Source organism: Semicossyphus pulcher, unplaced genomic scaffold (assembly GCF_022749685.1).
Source record: "Semicossyphus pulcher isolate SPU_LCO1_2020_fin unplaced genomic scaffold, fSemPul1.0.p SCAF_2, whole genome shotgun sequence".
Lineage (NCBI taxonomy): Eukaryota > Metazoa > Chordata > Actinopteri > Labriformes > Labridae > Semicossyphus > Semicossyphus pulcher.
The window spans coordinates 28,012,522-28,033,906 of NW_027211693.1; the positions used below are offsets into that span (position 1 = coordinate 28,012,522).

General features: G+C 40.7%; 2 protein-coding genes across 3 annotated transcripts; one reads left to right on the top strand and one right to left on the bottom strand.

Moving 5' to 3' along the window:
* Positions 1–616: 616 nt before the first annotated feature.
* On the top strand, positions 617–16,191 carry brd8b (bromodomain containing 8b). Of its 2 annotated transcripts, XM_069670373.1 has the most exons (19): positions 617–658; positions 1,632–1,728; positions 2,543–2,612; positions 2,699–2,748; positions 2,841–2,963; positions 3,054–3,134; positions 3,794–3,858; positions 4,329–4,495; positions 4,825–5,016; positions 5,538–5,631; positions 6,031–6,173; positions 6,293–6,731; positions 6,821–6,858; positions 6,946–7,145; positions 7,536–7,628; positions 8,029–8,097; positions 8,208–8,493; positions 11,191–11,235; positions 14,509–16,191. In XM_069670373.1, the coding sequence occupies exons 1-19, from the start codon at positions 640–642 to the stop codon at positions 14,566–14,568; spliced, it is 2,331 nt and encodes a 776-aa protein (XP_069526474.1). In that variant the 5' UTR covers positions 617–639; the 3' UTR covers positions 14,569–16,191. The 2 variants fall into 2 exon arrangements, with proteins under 2 accessions (XP_069526474.1, XP_069526475.1); XM_069670374.1 differs by lacking the exon at positions 11,191–11,235.
* A 270-nt stretch (positions 16,192–16,461) lies between these two features.
* On the bottom strand, positions 16,462–17,934 carry LOC138598313 (DNA damage-inducible transcript 4-like protein). The gene is made up of 2 exons (XM_069670075.1): positions 17,671–17,934; positions 16,462–17,185 (listed from the first exon to the last, which is right to left on the bottom strand). Exons 1-2 carry the CDS (start codon positions 17,846–17,848, stop codon positions 16,749–16,751), a joined length of 615 nt encoding a protein of 204 aa, XP_069526176.1. The 5' UTR covers positions 17,849–17,934; the 3' UTR covers positions 16,462–16,748.
* Between the last annotated feature and the right edge of the window lie 3,451 nt (positions 17,935–21,385).

The following is a 21,385-nucleotide window of genomic DNA, read 5'->3' on the forward strand; positions in this document are numbered from 1 at the left end:
AAGTCTTATGGAGGTGTTTGTATTTAAAATTGCACCCTTTTAAGGTAATTCTGGTATTGATTAGACTATCTCTCTTATAGCCAATTCAAGCTTGGAATAAAAAACATTACCACATTAAAATGTATGTCACCAGCATTGCATCTCTGACAGTGTGGATACTAGTGCTTTGAAACAGCTCTTATTGGTTAAATTTACAAATATATGCAAGGAATATCCCACAACACCAACCTATAATTTTTACTTTGGTTATTATTATCTGGCTGGAAAAAATCAGTTTCTGCTTGTGATTCTTTTGGTGTATACGTGGTTGATGTTTTCACATCCATTTAACTCCGAGGCACTATTACAAAATTAATAAAATCTTATTTTAAGGACCAACACTCATATCAGCCATTTGACTATAGCCTGACTAGGCCTGCAAATGGAAAAATACCATATAATAATAAATTTAACGACTGATAAAATATTTACTTAATTAAAATCAGTGTGACTCTGCTGACTGCATCAACAACCGCCTATTAAACGGATTTTTTACTCAGTGCTTTTTCTGTTCGCATAGTGCCAGTTCACTGTTACGTCTGTGTGTAACACCGAAACCTTTCCGGAGGAAGTTGTGCTCACGGCCTTGTCACAAAAGAAATGGCGAGCGGTATCGGCAGTGAGTAATATTTCCAACTGTTACTTTGTGATTTCATAGCAGAAACTAACATGAATCATATTCTAAACATTGTAATTCATTTAGTTAGGTTTTCGTGTAACTTCGTGTCTATATAAAACCTTATACAGTGTAGTCGTGTGTGTCTCATGAAAGTGTCCCCCCGTATTAATGTTGCTAAGCTAACGCTACTATTTACATATTAGCTAAAGCCAAGTATATTATTGTCTCCAGTTCAGTGTCTTCAATCTATTTACATTTTATTTTTTACAAGTTGTCCAAACTGTATTCAAGTGTCTGCACGTGTAAAGAAAACAAGAAGTGCTATAATACATTGTCAAAACATGACACCCGGTAGTAAGATAGTCAACATATCAACAATGTAGCTAACAAAAGATAGCTAGCTAACATAAATAAACTTTGAAGTCCGCTAACCAGCTCGACTGGTGTTGGCGTTTATATTTTTTTATGTTTATATACTTCATACATCACAGACATGTGGGTTACTTGGTATGTAACGATATGGGAACAAGACCATCACAACACATTACCTTTTACACCATAGTACTCTGGTAATAACAAAGCAGCTTCTCAGTCTGAGATGATAGCGAGGGTAGACATTTAAACTGAAGTAAAAGACAGGTTGTAGTATCAGCTCTGACAGGGGGAACCTTGTCTTTTAAATTTTTTGTGCCTTGTGCATAGGTTAATGCATATTACACATGTATTGTTTTATGATAGAGAGAAACCGAACATAGTCATATAATTGTTCTACCGTGCAGTGAATTCGTCTTGTTTTAGTAAAACTGTCTAAAAGCATTTGCTCTGTTATTAATATGTACTGTTCTCATGTATGGACTTGAACTGCTCATTACCCTTTCACATAAAGTCATTCTTAAAACTAATAACAAGCCACAGGCTGACAAGAACACATGGACCTGTTATAATTTCTTTATGTATTTTCTTCATTTCACAGAACACAAGATACTGAATGTGGGGCCAACAGAGCCATGGTCAGTCAGGGAGAAGCTGTGCCTGGCCTCCTCTGTTATGAGGAGTGGTGACCAAAACTGGTAAAAACATACCTAATCAACAAATCATGCAAATGTTTTTTTGTAAATCAGAGTAAACAGAGACATCTCTGTGTTTTGTGTCAGATTATCCATATGATGTGCTGCTAGAGCAGAAGTGCAGTGAAGAGAATATGATTTTTTTGTGTTTTTGCAGAACAAACATTTAGAAGAGCAAATCTACAGTCCCTCTAATATCTTACACTGTCCTCTGTTTTATTATTATTTTAATATTAGCAGAGTGAACATCACTCGTTTTCAATAATCTTTAGATACCTTAGTGACTAAAGGGATCATACAACATCTCCTCCAATGTCTCCAGGTACAAGAAGCTGATGGCCAATATTGCACGCTGATATTTAGTAACTCTGACCAAAATAACATAATATTAGGTATATAGGTGTCTTTGGCATTTTCATACATGAAGTATTTTTTGTCTTAACTTTTCAACTACCACAACAGTGCATCAACTGTCAATTTTCACAGCTAGAGGTCAGCCTTGGGCTAGTTATACTGTCTGAATGGTGATAGGTAGGATCTTACTCAATGGTGGTACATGACTTTGCCAATCAATAAGCAGTTTGTAAGAGATAGTTTGTGTTGATCTGATTGTTTGAAAAATGCATTAGCACCAGAAACCTTTATAAATGAAGTGACAGAAATGGATCATTGCTGCATTTATTTCTAGAGCTGTTTTTACATTATTCGGCCATTTTGCTTTTCAATAAACTGCCTGTTCTTTTTCTTAACAGTCCAGACTTCTTTCAGCTGCTTATTTTGTCTCATTGTCTTATTGTTTACTCTCTCTCTCTTAAAGGGTGTCTGTAAGTAGAGCCATCAAGCCTTTCTCAGAGCCTGGCCGTCCACCGGACTGGTTCTCACAGAAGGTGAGAAAGTTACAAACTCACAGACTCCCTCTCAGGCCGTGACAAACATTGCGTCAGGATAACACATTCTTCTCTCTGTTTCTCAGCACTGTGCATCACAATACTCTGAGCTACTGGAGGCCACAGAAGCACCCAAGTCAGTGTTACCAATGAGCATTCTGTTAATATGTTCTGTTTATATCAAGGGGAAAAATTTTTGTGACTTAAAGTCTTTGTGCCCTCCTCCAGGCGTAAGCGTGGGGAGAAGGGTGAGGTGGTCGAAACCATTGAAGATGTCATCGTTCGCAGACTAACCGCTGAGAGGATAGAGGAGCTTAAAAAACTACTGCGAGACACACAAGAGCAGTACAGGTACACACACTCTTACATGAAGACCTCTTATTAGAAGTGTGAGGCAGTGGAACATGACCTTTAACCCTCCTCTGCTTTCTGTCCCGACAGGAAGTTGAAGAAGGAGGTGGATCTGATTCAGACAGGACACATGGACTCCCAGCTGAAGGAGCTGTGGACAGAGATCACACTGTAAGACTGTTTTGAACCATTTTTTACTCGCCTATTAACAAGTGGGTTTTAAGTTCTTAAGTTAGCCCTACTCGCAGCATAGGTCTACGAATAATCATCTTTTCAACATTTGGGCCCAGAATACCTTTACGACTATTTGATGGTGTGCACAAAAATCTCTATTGTCCTGAAAAGATGAAGCTGAAGTCAAACTGACATCTCACTGATACCCCTTTCCCACCGAAATTAGCGCATTGACGCAGGTTTTTCAGACTCGGGAAGACCTGCTTATAAATGCCAAATGTCTATTTCCCCATTGCCAGTGGAGTATAATCCTTTCGGTCTCAGGTCCAAATTTCACAATTTTTCATTCAATAAATCTGAGTGGTTAAAAAGTGTCAGATATTTGGGTTGCGATTTGTCAGTGAGGAGGTGGTGGTGGGTCCTGAGGCAAGACCAGTTGAGAACCCCTGCACTTTAGGCATACAACTATACAAGTAGAGAATAAATGACAAAGTAAAAAAAACTCTGTCTTGCTCCGTCTCTGCAAGTCAATGTGATTTAATTGGCTGCAGTTCTGCGGTTCAAACATCTGCTCTGTCCTTTATGCCAGCATACCATCTTGTGTAGAATCTTCCCAAGTTGTTAACTGTCTAATCTGTGTGATTTTCCAACCTCAGAAAAAAGAAGCAAGAGGAGGAAGAAGCCGAACAAAAGAGGAAAGCTACAGAAACGGCATACCAAGGTAGGTTGAGTCTGCAAACACACAATGCCTCCTTTGACATTATGTTACTTTACTTCAGGAAATCTCAATATCTTGGACCATTAAATTATTTATTGAGAATTTAATAATTGTCGTTATGAACAATGTCGCCATTGTGTCATCCTGCATGCATATCCTGCATATATATACAAAAAGAAATACACAGACATAAAATCCAAAACAATATCAGGGTTTTACAGGTCAAAATGCAACAAACTAAAACAGCTACAGTTCTTTGTTTCATCTTGGAATATTTTTCTTTACTTGTTCAGACAAGTTATTGTCTCGCACCAGATGTGCTGAGGTTAGAGTGACTCTACTATCACATGACGCCTTGCTCATAGTTTCTGTGCTTCATATTTGTTTCTGATTCCTTGAACAAATTCCATCCTAAAAACAGACTGATTCATTCTCTCTCCCCTCTGATCTTCTCCTCTTGTTCTCCATCCCAGTTCGCCAGGCAGTGAAAAACACCCCGAAGCGTCTGCCAAGTGTTACTGTACGTTCTCCCCTGGGTGCCAGCCCCCCCACCATGGAGTCTCAGGGGGACTCCTCAGTCGCCACACCGCCCATGGATACTGGAGGTGTGGCCTCTGAGGATACAACCACCCACTCAGTTGTAAGAAAGTACTTCCATAAAACAGTGTTTGTCTTATGTAGCAGTGATGAGACACCACAAGAATTCTCCCAGTACTGGCTTATTTTTCAAAGTCAATCCAGCACGGTGTACGTGTTTATACAGTTTTTTACGATTAAAATAAGCAATTACTGTGGACTCCCCAAAAGCCTGTTTGATACCTGAAATCTATTTTTCAACAAAAAATATTATTCAATGGAAAAAGAGCCTCTCACATTATGGTGTTTTTGGCAACCCCTGATCCATCTGGAAGGAAATAGTTCAGATATTGCAGCTCACTGTGCCAACTGATTCTTTGCTGCCTCTGCCAGGCCCAGGGGGTTGGAGTATTTCTACCAGCAACAGATGCTCCTGGCCCGGGGACCAAAGATGGAGGCCTAGCTGCTCTAGTGGATGATACACCACAAAAGAGGCTCATAGCCCAGAAGGCCACACCACCACCGTCACCTCTACTGTCAGAACTGCTGAAAAAAGGCAACCTCATCTCAGCCAGCCCCCGCCTGGTGAGAGCCAACGCTGCTTGGATCATTACCGCCAAAGCAAGAAGAATACCATGAATTGAAAATTACAAGGCAACAAGCAGGACTCAGCTAACTTAGCCTCAAAGTTGTTTTATTTAATTATTCTCCTGTAACATTTACCACAGATAGATAGATACTTTATTGATCCCGAGGGAAATTTGGGCATCCAGTAGCTTACAAGACATATGAAATCACACATCTGTCAACCCAACCCAACCCAACCCAACCCAACCCCCCTTAAGCCTGTAAGAAAATTAAAAAGTTATGGACAAAAATAAAGATGAAGTCTATTACAATTACAGCTATGCACTGCAACATTGAGTAGTGGCTGTATGGAGGTAGTGCAAATTTAAACATGATGAGCAGAGTTAGTGCAAAAACAGTACGGTGCATAAGCACCCATTGAAGGAGTGCTCCTTTATCACAAGCTGTAGAAGTACTTCAGAATTGTGAGTGTGCCCTGGATTTAAATCTCACACTTCTTGAATTTTTTTTGTCGTAAGGTTGGGGAGGGAGACTCTGCTGGAGGCCTCACTAATGGAGTGCAGACAGCCACGGCAGTCACTGCTTTGCCAACTGGTGCTGAGGTCATAACAGGTAAAATGAAATACGCATTTGCATCTGCCCACATAATATGCACTACGTGAGCAGATTCACTGACTCAGGAAAAATGTATAACTATTATAATAATCTAAACATGCATGATACGGTTGCCGTGGTACGCCCTGTCAATCATGGGGTTTCTACACCCTGAAGCATGCGCTGCTTTATCTTATTACAAAATACTCATCATGCTGTTACAAAGAAGACTTAAACTAATGATTGAACTTGTTAAGGAAATCTTTACTGAGACAATAGATCAACTTCATGGAACCAGCTGTTGAATTAAATGTCAGATCATGTTTACTATTAAATAATGTAATGAGACTGGATTCATCAACCATGCAGAGTGACACTGCAGGGTTCTTCTTTACTCATTTGTGTGTGTGTTTGCAGAGGGGGAAGCTGAAGCTGCAGTGAAGGCAGAGCTGGGAGAGGAGACGGGATTAGTGGAAGAGGACCTCGTAGCCGTGTCCTACATGGGAGATGAATTAGACCTGGAGACAGTGGGAGACATCATTGCTATCATAGAAGAGAAGGTGCGCACATGTTTTGTCACACACAATAAAAGAGGCAAGCTTTAATAGGTGTGGTAATTTTTTATGTCACACAATAATCACTCTTTACCCCCCATGCCTTCCTGTCCCCTCCTGCCCAGGTCGATGACTCTGTGGAGGCTTTGGATGCAGCAGCAGTGGAAGCCGCTCTCTCTCTCTGTGAAGAGGCCGTCTCAGAAGGACACACCCTTCCCGGCCCCTGGGAGACCCAGGAGCTGAAGGCTTCAGACCCAGCACCCACCGTCCAGGACTCCAATCCCACACCGGAACCTCAGGATGTGGCCGTAGTGTCGGCCTTGATCCCTTCAGGCATGGAGACCCAGAATCAACCAGAAACTAAACGAGAAGAGCAGCTGAAGGGAAACTGTGAAGGACCTGAAGTGACAGGAAGTGATGTCACTTCTTCTGTCAACTCTGACGACGGAGCAACAGGGAGTGAGGTTACTGAGGAGGGGGCGACAGGTAGGGAGGCCACTGAAGCAACAGTGAAGATCGAAGGAGAGGACTGGAGCCAACCGGAGCCCAACCCGCCGTGCCTCGGTGGGTGCTGTATTTCAGTAGACGCACACGCAGACAGCATGCTCCTATATTCATGTTTTAATAACCTCCTTCTCGTTTTTGTTCCATAGACTCTGAGGACAGCTCTGTGTCTGGGAAAGAGTCCAAGGTAACGCACTTATGCACACTTACACACATACACGACCTTTGTTAAAAGCAGGTATTTTACCCTTTATGTGTCTATTCCTGAATCCAGGAGGTAAAGGAGGAGGAGGCAGGGAGCGAAGGTGACCCAGAAGAAGGGATGGAGCTGAAGGAGGAGTGTGGGGAGGGGGAGGGGCCCTATCTGTCAGAGGTGGAGCGGGCCGCTAGCGAGAGTGAAGATGGTTACGGCCCGCCCTCCCAACGCTACACAGCCGATTCACTGGCCAGCAGCCCGGCCTCTTCTTCCCAGCTGTAAGTCCACGTGTGTTCTTGGATGCAGGAAGGACTGTGATCATTCGGCAGTATAACATTCTTCATGTTTGGGTACAGTGTGCTGGTAAAGTGGCTTATATGACTCTCGGTCAATGTCCTAGAATGACCCCTGCCCTCAAGGGGAAATTCTGCTTTTAAACTACGTAAAGCTTAGCTGGCATTTATCATGAGCATTCATGTTGTGACCTTTGTATCACATTGGGACCATTTCTCTTAGCTAAGAAGTCTATTTGCTGCTGACATGACAGTTCTAACAGTATGAGTGTGTGTCGCTCCTTGTGATTTCTCTTCTACTTCCTGTTTCCATTCACCGTGGGATTCACAATCGTCTCTTCATTCCCTCTCTGTTTTACTTCCTCCCCGCTCCAGATCTACATGTGGTGAGGACCAGGAGGCGGTCCAGGCCCAGAAGATCTGGAAGAAAGCCATCATGCTGGTGTGGAGAGCTGCAGCCAACCACAGGTGAAGCTTCTTGAGTGACTCAACCTCAAAAATCTTTCTAGGTCTTTCTTGGCCAAAATACTAACACCGTGCATCAACGTCAAGCTCAGAGAGTTCATCAGCATCTCAAGTTTTAGGGTTACATACCAGGATGATTAGTATTTATAATAATCCCGCCTTGAACTGGAAGTGCAAAAAGCCTGTGTGTTGCATTTTTGTGCCTTTTTGCTAAACTACAATGTTGGGGTTTGAAACTAAAAGCCTTCGTTTACAAAGGTTCTGGCCCACTGTGTAAAAACATCGTCATATACAAACATTAATAGGTACTTAACAAACATTAGTAAACAATAACAAACATTCCCTCTCTGTAACAGTAAAGGGAAAAAGGTGTTACAGTTTTCCAAATTCCTGTTTCTCTCAGGTATGCCAGCGTCTTCCTGCAGCCTGTGTCAGACGACATCGCCCCTGGTTACCACAGCATCGTGCACAGGTAAAACCACAGTTATGCAGTTTTTTTAAACAACGGGGAAGTTTATTTAAATTTGTTTAATAATTGCATCTCCCTCTCCCCTGCTGCTCTCCCCATCCTCCATGCCTCAGACCTATGGACCTGTCGGCCATTAAGAAGAACATAGAGTCCGGTGTGATCCGTACGACGGCCGAGTTCCAGCGCGACATCATGCTGATGTTTCAGAATGCCGTCATGTACAACTCGTCAGACCACGATGTGTACCACATGGCGCTAGAGATGCAGCGCGACGTCCTGGAGCATGTCCAGCAGTTCCTCGCCACGCAGCTTATCATGCAGACCTCAGAGAGCGCCATCTCTGCCAAGAGCCTCCGCGGCAGGGAGGGGAATCGTAAGCCAGGAGAGCCGGCTGAGAAGGTGGGTTGGGCGACTGGGTTGGGTGAAATTCAAGTTATTTATTCACAGTAATTTTAAAACTTATAAGTTTGTCTGATTTTGGTAAAGCACACTATAAACCCCAAACTTTAAAGTTTATGTTTGAAAAACAACTGTTAAGTGTGTCAGAATATTAACAGTGAGCAAAGAAGACATTTTGAATTAGCTACTGCAACATAATCACGAGGTCTCACTTTGAAGCTGTCTGGTATTCTATTCATTCATTGAAGTGAATTGACTTTGTTGATCACAGCCAACCCTCTGCCTTCAGTGGCTCCATCCACCTTTAACCTGAGAATATGTCTAATTAGAATAGAACTAAAGACACCTGTGTGGGCGATCAGGGCTTTAATTAATTTGATTACTAACAGGTGGTGAAAGGCCTCAGGGCTGGACAATAAGGTATTCACGTTTTAAGCAATTGTTGTTCAGCTCCAGAGTTTTGACTGTCCAGTACTACTGTTAGAGTATATTGATGTACAGTATTAAAAGCTGAATCACACCCTGGAACAAAATTCTTGTTACTAAGCAGAATGTGTCCTTGTATTTCTTGGACAGGTCAGTTATTTTTTTGCAAGTCAACAGGTGTGTTACACAGTCACTGTCAGGGCAGGAACTTGTTTCCATAGCTGTGCACTCAAAATTGTGTTCAGACATTTGTTGTACGGTTCTCATATTTTTACAAATAATGTGTCCTAAGTAATAAATCTACCTGTCTTCTGGACCATGATGGACAACATTTGGACCTTTGCATTGACTAAGCTTTGTTTTGAACACTATTTCCTGCAGTTTGACTTTTCAAAACATATACTTGATCAATCACCACTGAAGTAATTATGTTATGTCCTTAAATTAAATCTTAGTTGAACTGCCTCAGACACTGGAGACACAAATTCACCCTGTGCTCTGCAGAGAAAATCCACCAACTCTTAACATTTAACTACTCAAAGAACCGATATCCATCTTATTAGAACCAAACCTTTAGAGGGTATTTCACAAAGAATGGTTCATTTGCCCCGCTGTCTGCTCTGTCCCAAGGTCCGATTCACGAAGCACTTTGCACTGATGATATTCCAGTGCAAACACGGCCATAAAGTTTTGCAGATCAGTGCAGTTTGCTCTTGTTTTGCTCATGTGAAGAGAAGCTGTCAGCACCTCCACCCTCTGTTGCGCATAGCTACGATCTCAACATTACTGGAGCTCAACACTGATGGAGCTCAGCTCTATCCACAGATCGAGGATGAGCAGGGAGAGGAGGGGGCAGTTCTTTCAATTTACTTATTTCACCGTCTGTAACACAGCTTCATGCCTTGAGTGAAGATGCAATAACAGCTCGTCTAGATATAATAACCCCTGTCTTTACAATTATAATTATTTATTATCATTATTATTTATTATTATTATAAACATGTCGTGATCTCTGGAAAATCCATACGTGCCACCGCAAACAGCACCGGATTCCAGAGACGCTATTTGCTCTCCAGTGCAGTTTAGGGAGCATTTAATCCTTGTGTGCTTTGTGAATTAGAAGCTGTCCCTTCGTCACTGTACTGAATCATTCTACACTTAATTGTTCATGTGAAGCCTGCTGTCTCTCAGTGAAATGTATGCTTAAGTGTAAAGTGCCAGAACCAGTGAGGACGCAATGAATAATCTTAGTGTTTCTTCCTTTTCAATTGTGCCAATCTCTTTTAAAAGTTTGACACTTGCCACTGATTATTCGTACTTTTTTTAGCATCATACGTGTCAGACATGCACATATTGTTGAACACACAGGACCCTTTAGAAATATCTGCTCAACTCAGCATAGTCGTCTGTCACAAGGTCCTCTCTCCTCCCTGCTCACTACAACGTGCTTCAGTGGAATATTTCCCGGTCTAGACTTTACCTGCTGATTCATGTCCTGCATGCTGGCTGCAACTCTCCTCACTAACTTCTGTCTGCCTGCATCTGCTTGTCACTGACTGAACTGTGTGTGTCTGCTATGGTCTGCAATCTACTTCCTTGTTTGCTGTTGTCTGTGCGCGCGTGTGTGAATCTCTTTGTCCTAACTGTATGAATATTGGAGTCTTGAGTGTGTGGCTTAAGGTTCCTGTTGGTCAGGACATTTCTCATGGAATTTAGGAAAGGCAGTTCCAGACACAAAAGCCGGGGCATTTAAAAAAAACTTAGGAGGTAAAAAAAAAAGTTAAAATTTTGCAAATGATGTACTAAAAAAATACTCTTTTATCCCTGTTGACCTGTTTCTGTGCAGAGAGCTCAACTGAAACTGAAGCGTTTTTAGAACCTATGTAGCTCAATGATACTGAATGATAATATTCATATAGCTACGACTGAATGAGGGTCATGATATCTTCATAGGGGTCATGATGGGAACTGTTGTGCGGTGTTGTGAGCTGTGTTTGAGAGCGTGCTTACCTGCTTATGTATGTGCCTGGTTGTCTCTTGTGTGTTTATGTATCTGTCTGTATATATCTATGTGCAAGTGTGTGTTTGGATTTCTGTCTTCTTGAGGTCGTGTGAGAACGTGTGTATTCATACGTGCCTTGCAGCGGTCGAAGGGACCCTCGTTCCACGGCGTGCCTCTGTGTTGAAGCCGACTTGTATGAAACTTGCTCTCTCACGCACATGTGTGTGTTTTTCTCTCTCTTTCTCACTCCAATGTTTGTCCTCCTACAGGACAGTGTCCCAATGGCCTCTCCTGCTTTCCTTCTCTCTCTCTTTGTAAGTATTCAGGTTCTCCCTCAGATTTCACCAGATCCAGGCCACGCTCCGCACACGCTTGTGTCAACCAAACACAAACAATGTTTCACACTCTCTCCACTTCTGTTTATTTTTCTCATCTCAATTCTTTTCTCTCTCAATTCTTCTCTGTTTAAGTGGCATTTAAAGAAGCCAAACAGTCCCTGTAATATCACTTCTCTTAGTGACAGAAGACAGCAAACAGCTTTCTAAAATAAAAGTAGAAGGGATTTAAGCACTTAATTTTTAAGAGCTGTTTAATTACTGACCATTTTTTTATGTTCATCAATAACAATGTAGCTGCAAATGTCCCAACAAATTCAACACAACTTTTTGTTTCCCTTTGCCATGCTTCCTGTCAGCGCTGGATATAATTTGAATAGTTTTGTTAATGCTAACATAAAAGTCAAATGATTAAAATCTGTACATGGTTAAAGATTATAGCCTTAATATTAAGAAAAGCAAACATTCAAGCTTGAAGTCTAAATTTTTTGTTTAATATTGTGTTTATTATTTCAAGAATTATGACTGCTGGAAGGCAGCAATTGCGGTCGTCTGGGCAACACCAAGTTGCCTTATTCACTACCACAGAGACCAGAGATTTATTTTATTTTGTAGGGGTCAAAGGAGAATACAAAAGTAACTAGTAACTTTACCATTGGTAGAGTTAGCAGGTTAAGGACAAACTTCTTCTTATTGCTGATGCTCTTAACAGCTTTGATTATTGACACAAGTTATGACATGCAAAGTTTTAACGTTAGCTACAATAACTTGAAGCTTATAGAAACGTTAAGTAAAGAAAATTTATAATAGAGTTTTATATATTACTTACATTTGACCGCTAAGCCTCTGATTCCATACCATTCAAGTGTAAAGTAAAAATATATCATGCTAACGCCAAGATTAATATTTATAATCACTCCTTTCTCCCGTTTTATATTTCAAGACAAATTCAGTAAGTCAGTCGTGTTTCAATGTGTAAGTCCCAACAGTAACATTACCCACATGTTTGACAGCAATGTGGATCACTTACCTGAGAGGCTGCAGTTAAAGTTAAGCTACATGTTCACCTAATCTAATCTACCCAATATTAGAATCCTGCAGTCAGTCCCCATACTGTATTAACATCATCATCTAATTACCTTTACCTGGTGATGAGTTTAAATGACAAATGTCCATGAGTCCATCAGAAGGGTTAGCCTTTCCAAACTTTATCGAAAACAATAACTCCTCATTTACAGCTGGTACTTTTCTCCTCATCATTATGATCAAAATTACACAAGAATCTTTTTTTTTTTTTTTTTTGCCTGGTTGATTCTAGACAGGCGCAGTTCTCTCACACTATCACACTTTTATATTAAGAGTGTTGGTAGAAAATGATTAACAATAACTTTATTGATCCCCAACGGGAAATGCACCATTTACTGAAGAATTAAAAAGTCTGATGGCTGTGGGTAGGATTAGGATGATAAAGCAACAACATAAGACATATGACATAAACCTCTTTCAACATAGGTTCCAAATAAAACAAGTATAAACTTGGACCCTGGTAAGATCCAGAATTGAAAAGTCATTATGACACATCACATCTACTCCTTTGTGCCTTTGCTGTAATCTGCTTCTGTACAATTTTGTGGGTTTGGTTTGATAAGATTTGATTGGCAGTTGCCTGGCAACACAGGAAACAACCTCACAACTGTCATCAGGAAGAAGGTTGCTATATTCTCATTGGTGCCGTCGAGCATGTGACATCATCCTTTTTCTAACTGAGTCACAGTTAGCTCAAACTCGACAAAGATGTACACATACAGACATCGTCATATGAAATTCTGTAAAATGCTCTGAAGTTGTAGGACCACATAACACTCTGTGAGCAGCTTAGGAAACATGGCTTTATTCAGACTTTGTCTCAGTCAAACATTATAACAACTTATTAGACTTCAGACTGTTTGTCTAACATTTTGTTGTTCTCCTGATTGGTGGAAAGTAGTTATCCAGTCAGTCAGGTTCTATGACAGTTGAGATGGCAGAATGAAAAATAGTTTGGCTCCAACCTGTAAGCTGCTAAACTTACATCATCAAATACTTTGTAGCACTCAAGCAAAAAAAAAAAAATAGACAAAAATACATCATGTGTTCTCAGTAGGGCTGGGTATCAATGAGGATTTCTCAATTCAATTTGTTTCCGATTCTCACGGTCCGGTTCGATTCGATTTACGATCAGATTCGTTATCGATTTTTGTGAGGGGTATTTCAGTTACAATATCTATGCAATACTAACAATTTTATGAATTAGACAGCTTCAGATTTTTAGTCTGAACATCTGGCTCATGGTTTTGATTAAACAAACTCGGCTTCAACTTGCGTGAGATTTGGCCACGAGATCTCATAGCACGAAGAACAAAACCACGCAAGAGTTGTGGGGAAAGGCATACTGTACAACAACATGCCGAACATGCATGTTTCCCTCACTGCTGTTTCGGGGGGATGCCTTGAGTCGTGCTGCGTTCAGGAGCGCTCAGAAACGTGAGTGATCAGGCACGTTTCTACACATACTTTTAAAGAGCGATCTCTGGATTTATTAATCGATATTGGGTCATTGAAATGAGAATCGAATCGAATCGGAAACAATGTTTTAAACCCAGCCCTAGTTCTCAGCCAAACTCAGCTGTATGGATGTGTGATATTGAGAATAACTAAAGGGCCTCTGTGGTTTTCACTCTTCCTCTCTCTGATGGTTTCACATGCATACACCTCTGAACACACTGTTGTGTCACCCTCATAAACTTTAAGTTCTGTTTGTACGCTATTCTCGCATCTACACACACACACACACACACACACATACACACACACACACACACACAGGCTTCAGTAACCTTTCATCACCAAAGCCTCCGTCAAACTTCTGTTTATGACCCCATGCCGGTTTCCTGTGTTTTTCTGTTTATGTGTGATTGTCTGTGTCTCCGCATGTTCTGTTTTCTTTTCTCCTTTTTCTTTAGATCTTCCTTTTTTGATCATCATTGTTTTTTGTTTTGTTTTTTAATTATGTGTTTCTCATTTGGGGAGGAAGCCTTCCAAGGTGGACTATGCTGTGTTTTTGTGCTGAGCTCAGTCGTGTGAGGAGGCCCACCACAGGGCCTCCATTCACTCTCTCCAACTGACCTTTGCACTATACACCCCTGTGTTAATTACTTTTCCTCTATATCTTTCTTTTTCCCTGTTTCTCTTTCATCTGTCTCTGTGCTACAGGATGGAGGCACCAGAGGTCGCCGTAGTGCCATGGAGGCTGACCTCAAAATGAAGAAATAGACTGAGATATCAGAGATTGAGACACTTTGAGAGACAAAGAGCCACTCTTTGAATCAGAGAAGGTGGAGCTGAACGCCTTCTGGTCACTTTGGTTGTTTTCTAAGGAGGGCTGTGCAAGCTCTGTGTGCCTGGTGTGTGTGTGTGTGTTCAGTTTGTGTGTGTGTGAGCAGACACTTATTCCTCCATGCTTAGGCTTAGACATGGGTAAGTTTTGATGGGTGTATCTGTCAGCGTGTGTCTGAGAGCTGAATTAAGCCTCCTCTTAACTAGTTCATATGATTGGTTAATGTGCAGCGCACAACTTTGCCCAAGTATCATTTCACCAGCGAAGGTCGTAGTTCATCGTTTCCCTCTGCTGAGGCGAATAGCAAAGAGAAATAAACATTTTCACCAGCAAAGGTTTGTTTGGGATCAAAAGATAAGGCAGGAAGAATTGATCATGTTGAATCACGGATGCATTAAAACTGGTCCTGCATGTTGGGCGAGCTCCAAATGCAACAAGAGACTGAATCTATGTCAGTGTGATCACTGCTAAATATGAATGTGAGATCCACATAAAAGCTGTTAGAAACCTAAACAACTGGATTTTTGCCTTTTTTGTGTAAATGTAAATAAGGATGAGTGGCTTCATTAAGAAGAGCTGATGATGCCAGTCTGGTGGCTTTTGTCTGCTTTGCTTAGTATAAGGTGAGAGTGCCCCTATGTGTTGTCCATGTTAGCCCATTAACTGCAAATTGCATTTACATGGCTGCTGACCGTTTTACAAGGTTTGGATGATCTCTCTTCCTTCACACAGCCCTGAGCTTCCGTTATTAATACAGGAAACATTAATAGTGAACCCTAGAGATCAGACTCATAACTAGCAGAGAGGCTAGAGGAGAAATGTATCACTTTGAAAAATGTGTTGCCTTTGGTTGAAGTTACAGCAACAGTAATGAACAGGAACTTTTTGAAGATATTTGCTGTTGCATTCAAGTACACTTGGGCATCTGAAAATGTTGTCTAAGCTCAGAATAAAAACTAGCTATTATTAAATTGTTAGGAAGCATATTGTTTGTTTGTTTTTTATTATGAGGTTGCTGTTCAGTCGCAGACATTTATATCCGTGCTGTTGGAGTGTCCTTGAATGCACCGTGGGACTTTCCATAACAGCAAAACAGTTCCTGCTGAGGTGTTCAAGCATCTAATGATACTACCTTGAATAAAAATGTCAACATGTTCATTTAATTACCTGAAAGTTTAATAAATGTCACAGGTTTTTTTATGTTAAGGAAAACAAAAGGAAGCCTTTTGAAGGCAGAGAATCAGAAAATCATTCTTAAGACTAAAAAAATATATCTCATGAAATAGTTGGAAGTAATGTTAAATACAGTTACGTGTGTTAATGGGCTAAAAAAGTACGTGGAAAATTGATGCATCCCTACTTGTCACTTAGGATGTAGCCAGTGTGCTGTTGAAATACCATAAGGAACATTTGTGTTATTTGTGTTAGAAGGGAGTACAGACAAGTTTTGTACCTGTGAGATGGATCATAGAGTTTTGTGTTTGGGCAGCTGATACATGTATCATGTGTTCTGTTGTACATTTGTTAAATAAATAAGTTTATTTGATCTACACCTGAAACATATTGAACTTGTTTTACTTTTGTTTCTCAACCACATGGTCACTCTCTGTTTTAATTTGTGTCGCAGCTGCACTTCCAGCATTAGCTTCCACAGAAATCTGCTGTGACAAGCTGGATTCAGTGTTCCAAGTGGGCCAAATAACCTGGCACACTTAAGCTCGTGTGATCATTTTCACTTGCTTATAAACAACCTCGACAAGTTGTTTAAGTGGGTCATGAAGTATCTGGGTCGTAACTTAACACCCAAATGAAGGCACAGGGCAAGGAAATAGTGTAGAAAATTTATTCAACAGTTGCATAAATAACAAAAATACAGCACACTTCAGGAGTGAGACCTGCCCATTCCTTGAAGTTTGTATAACCAGTGTTTACTGAACATTCAACTTAACAAAAGCAAGCAGCTTTACCTTCTGCTCTAACTGAGACATTTAGAGAACAATCCTCCTCCTTAGAACTAAAATACAGCAGGGAAACTCCTGCTTTTTTCAGTGCAGTCCAGGTAATATTCACACAAAAAAGGTAAACAATTAAACAGGTTAACATTCTGAACTCTCTCCTAGTTGAAATCATGAATGACAGGGCTGGCAGAGGAGTAAAGCTTCCTCTTCACCAGCCTGTACTCTGGTCTCAGCTTCAACACTTTGCTGGTATCAAAGATGTGCTTGAGTGACGGCCAGCCGTCATTCCGTTCTGCCTTGAAGATCACAGACAGTTCAAATGTTGGGGTGACACTTGGGTCAGGGAAGATGCTCCCCACAGACTTCAGGCCGTCTTTGCCCTCCACATAGACCGTGATGGAGGCACCTCGAAGCCCGCAGGGCTCATCAGCAGAGGAGCGGACCACGTCCTGGCCCACCCTGGTGGTCATGTGGCATGGCAGAAGCAGCACCTGGCAGTGGAGGGTGGATGCTTTGGCCTTTGCCAGACAGCACTCTATCTGCTTGGTGACATCCTGCCTCTCTTCGTAGTCAAAACTAGCATCCCAGTTGGCAACTGTAGGAAGAGACCACAATGTTGTTAATACAAGTACCATTATTTCAATAAGTCATCTAGGTGAAGTCCTGTAATGATAATAAAGTTGTATTGTAACTGACAACTCCAATGAAATTACAGTAAATCCTAAGTTGGGCAAGAGTTTGACCCGTGCTCTGTCATTTTACTTTAGTCAAGACCTTTATCATGTGATACTGTCCTGCAATACTTCACAAAAATACAACAGTCATCAGTAAATCTTTAGCTGATACAAAATAATTTCTATCACTAGCTGAAACAAGAAGCGGTGTGAACAGCTTAAACTGTCATCAACTGATTCAAGACCAGGAGAAGTTGCATCAGAATACTCCCGATCAGTGACATCAGCGATTTAATCGGTAAATTAGATCTGAGCATATATATCGACTGCTTAAATTACCACATTTCAGCCGGTACTTATTGTCTGTCATTCTCAAAACTCCATTCAACCCTTTAAAACAACTTACATTGAGAGTTGATGTCTGTCTCATCGCAGCTGTCGATGCTGCCCCGCCGGACTGAGCTCGTCTTTCGGCCCGGGGATGTGAGCTGGGTGAAGTATTTTCCTATCATCTCCATGACGCTTTCTTCCTCCGACTTGACGGGCACTCCGTGTCCAAAGAGCAAAGCCGTGGTATACACCATCCTGATTCTTGTTTGTAAAGCTCCGGTATCTCCTCCAAGCGTTTTGTCTGTATGTTCTCCATGTATTGACTTAGGTCAGCTGAACAACTGATCGAGAGGAGCGCGCGGGTTTTATACCGGAGGAGCAGCTCGTTGCATCAGCTGACACCCTCACGTGGGGGCGGGGCTAACCGGTTCAGTCGAGAACGTTCCTGATTTGTTGCTCTGGCTCACGCAACATGCCCGGGCATTGCACTGAGGTAGGAAGGGAAGCAGAGCTGACACCTGTCACGTACAATTACAAAAACTTGATTTAAAAAAAACCCAACATATATATACGACTTTTATTTTAATTTTACTTGTATGTATCTGAATTTATTTATGTATTTATTTATTACAAAAAGGCACATATAGCTTGACCATCAGTTTAGTCACAAGTTACAAGTTACTCAAAGAAGTAAAATCATCTGAATTATTGTCCTATGTGTTATTCCCTAAAGTAAAAATAGAGCTTTTCTTTCAAGGAAATTCAAATTTTCCCCACTATTAGCATCACAGCTGATATGTAATACTTTTTAAGTAGGAATTAAAGTTAGTTTTACTGATAATATTTCTGTACAGCTTGACTTCTTTTTTAATTTAAAATGAAGGAATACGTCTTCCACATCTGTAAATTATAAATACAAACATTATTAGTTAAAAACTGCTGATAAATCAACAGTTTATATAGGCTGCAAGGGAAATCTACCAGCCTATGACTAATATAATAGTCATAGCCTGCATAATGTGGTCTAAATTAAAATTCATTACGTGCAGGGGGTATATTCAGTCTCATAACAGAAGATGGTCCTCAGAAACCTTAATGTCGTAATACTATAGACTAAAGCTGAAACTATAATAACCCATGCAGTTAACATGTGCTTTATTAAAGGATATTTCAGGGGGAAACACAAACTAAAACCTGGCTGATTCTGTCATAAACAAGCGATTTGATCCAACAAGGGAGAGAATGAGCACACACGAGAATAAAAATGATCCTTAAAAAACAAATTGAGTCTAAAATAATGAATAAGGCATGAGTGAATCAACATACAGTTACTTGTGTCTTTCTCACTGAAATATTGAATTCCCTCTTAGTGATTTTTAATCTGGTTGTTTTAGTTGCTTTGAGAGGGTGTGGCGCAGTCTGCGGGCATTCATGGAAAAAGTCTCGTCTCTGTAAATCTCATGTCCAGACAGCGGGGTAAGACAGAAGTGCCACGCCTAATTTCTTTTATTTGTCAAAGTCCTGATGGCAACAGGAGGGAGATGTTCTCAGTTTACAGTCCTTCAAAACACAACCCCCCTCCTAACAACCAAGCACAGATGTAGGAATTGTATTTCTACTATTGGTTAGCATTGTTGAAAATTGATTTATTGATATTGTAGGTTATCAGATCATTGACAGGTATGATACATCTAAAAGCCAGTTGGTAAGTTCTAGCATGAAGGAAGAATCCAGCATGGAGAAATAATGAAACTGGTGGGAAAAGCAGTTTAACCCCTGATCTGCCATCCACTCTGATAACTGACATAAAGCAGACAGAAACAGACTGAAAAAATTACAGCAGATTAAATTAATTTAATTGAACTGTGTGGACATTAAACAAAACAGTGAAGACTTGAATTATTGAACGCAACCATTATTTCCCTTTTAATATTTTACCATGTTCATGGTGATATAGTGAACATTGGACTTTGCATGTGAGGTCATGAAGAAATAATTTACAAGCTCCGTCAAGTTATTTCCTGGTTGGATCGTAAAAAGCCGAACTAGTTTGACCTTGCAAAGTTTCCCATTAAATTCAACTCTCATATCTGCTTCCTGCATACACACACAGGTTTCCTGAAGCTGGATGTGTGTCCGTGTGTGTGAGCACATCAGGTCTAGACATGGTAGCCTGAACTCTGCCTTACTCACAGTTGACTAACATGGTCTGACACATGCCATTCAGACCCACACACCTGGTGGAGCATCAGAAGTGGAGACACTGGACTATATTTCCCCCTTTTCATCTGTTGCTTAAGATTTATAACAGTCCCACCCCCACGTAAACTGTTCACAAAATTAGACCCATCACTGTTTTTCATCATATTTAGTGTGTGTATCAGAAAACTACTTATTTATATAGATAGATAAAGAAATTACAAACTTTTGTTGAAATGGGTTATGTGTAATGTAATGTTGCCCTTAAACTCATCCCTACTGTGCGGACGTGAGAGCACACACTCAGCAGGAAGGTGGTGCTTTCTCAGGTTAAGCTCTCTCGACTGACTCACCTTCTTGTGAAATCCCCCTCCTGTGACATCACAGCTGCTAACCAATCTCGTTCAGATCAGAAGCTGACGTCAAAAGAGTTGCCATCAAGGAGGAAGTGTCCTTCGCTGGAACAGCAGGGAATTTACAGTGTACGTGCTCACTTACAATGAATCCTGTCGCTTTGTGTCTTTCACTGTTTGTACAACTCTGAAACACAACTCTGTAGTTGTTTGTATTCAAGCATTTTAAACATACATTCATGTCTACAATACAGCCCGATGTCATTTCCATGTACACGGCATTTAAATGATGTTAAGTGATATATTAAGTTTTTACATTTCTCGTAATTCAGAAGGTTCATTGACTCTGAGGAGAACAAACTTGTGACCATAATCAGCTTGATACAAGTTGGTGCTTTATGAAGTGGGATCTTATTGCCAATATAAACATTTGTTATAAACCCCACGACTGTTCTGGTGTAAACAAATGTTTTACACTAAATACGTTTATTTTTTAACTTGATAAATACTCAAAACATTAGCCTCTGTAGGGCTGTACTTGTGTACCTACCTATACCTGTACTGGGCCACAGTGGTGCTTTTGGCAAAGTGCTAATACCAGGATGCAAACATGCTCACTTTTATGCTGCTAACATGCAACAGTAAGCAGGTAAATTGTTTACTATGCTCTCAAGCTTACTGTACTGGCATGTTATCACTTTTCCAAATAAAATGTTCACCTGTTTGCAGCTCTAGATCACTGAAGCATCAACTGTTGTGGATGATATTGTGCTGAATATGTGAAAATTTGACTTCCTGCTGGCACTAAATGAAAATGCAGGGGGTTAAGAGAGTCATTGGTTTCATCCTCTGCAGACCCTGGACATGTGCACCAAATTTCATAGCAATCCACTCGATGTTTTTGCAGACAAATTCAATTTGGTCTGTTTTTTGTCTGTAATCCTAGAAAGACAACATTGAATTTGTCTGCAAAAAGACAAAACAAAAAATTATTACATTTTAATTATTATATTTCCTTCTCCCACATAGATCTTTTAGGGCGAATAAACAGATTCTTCTGTTTTTTACTTCTGTGATTCTGAGTGTCCTACAGTGCTGTAACACCATGTGGTACAAGTGTCCACCAATTGAAAATCTGCTTAAAGATTGTAGGACAATCACTTGAGCACCTCTCTGTCTTATGACTACCTACAAAGTCTACAAAGCCCTGTGACCTCTCATCAGGCCAAGGCCGCTGTG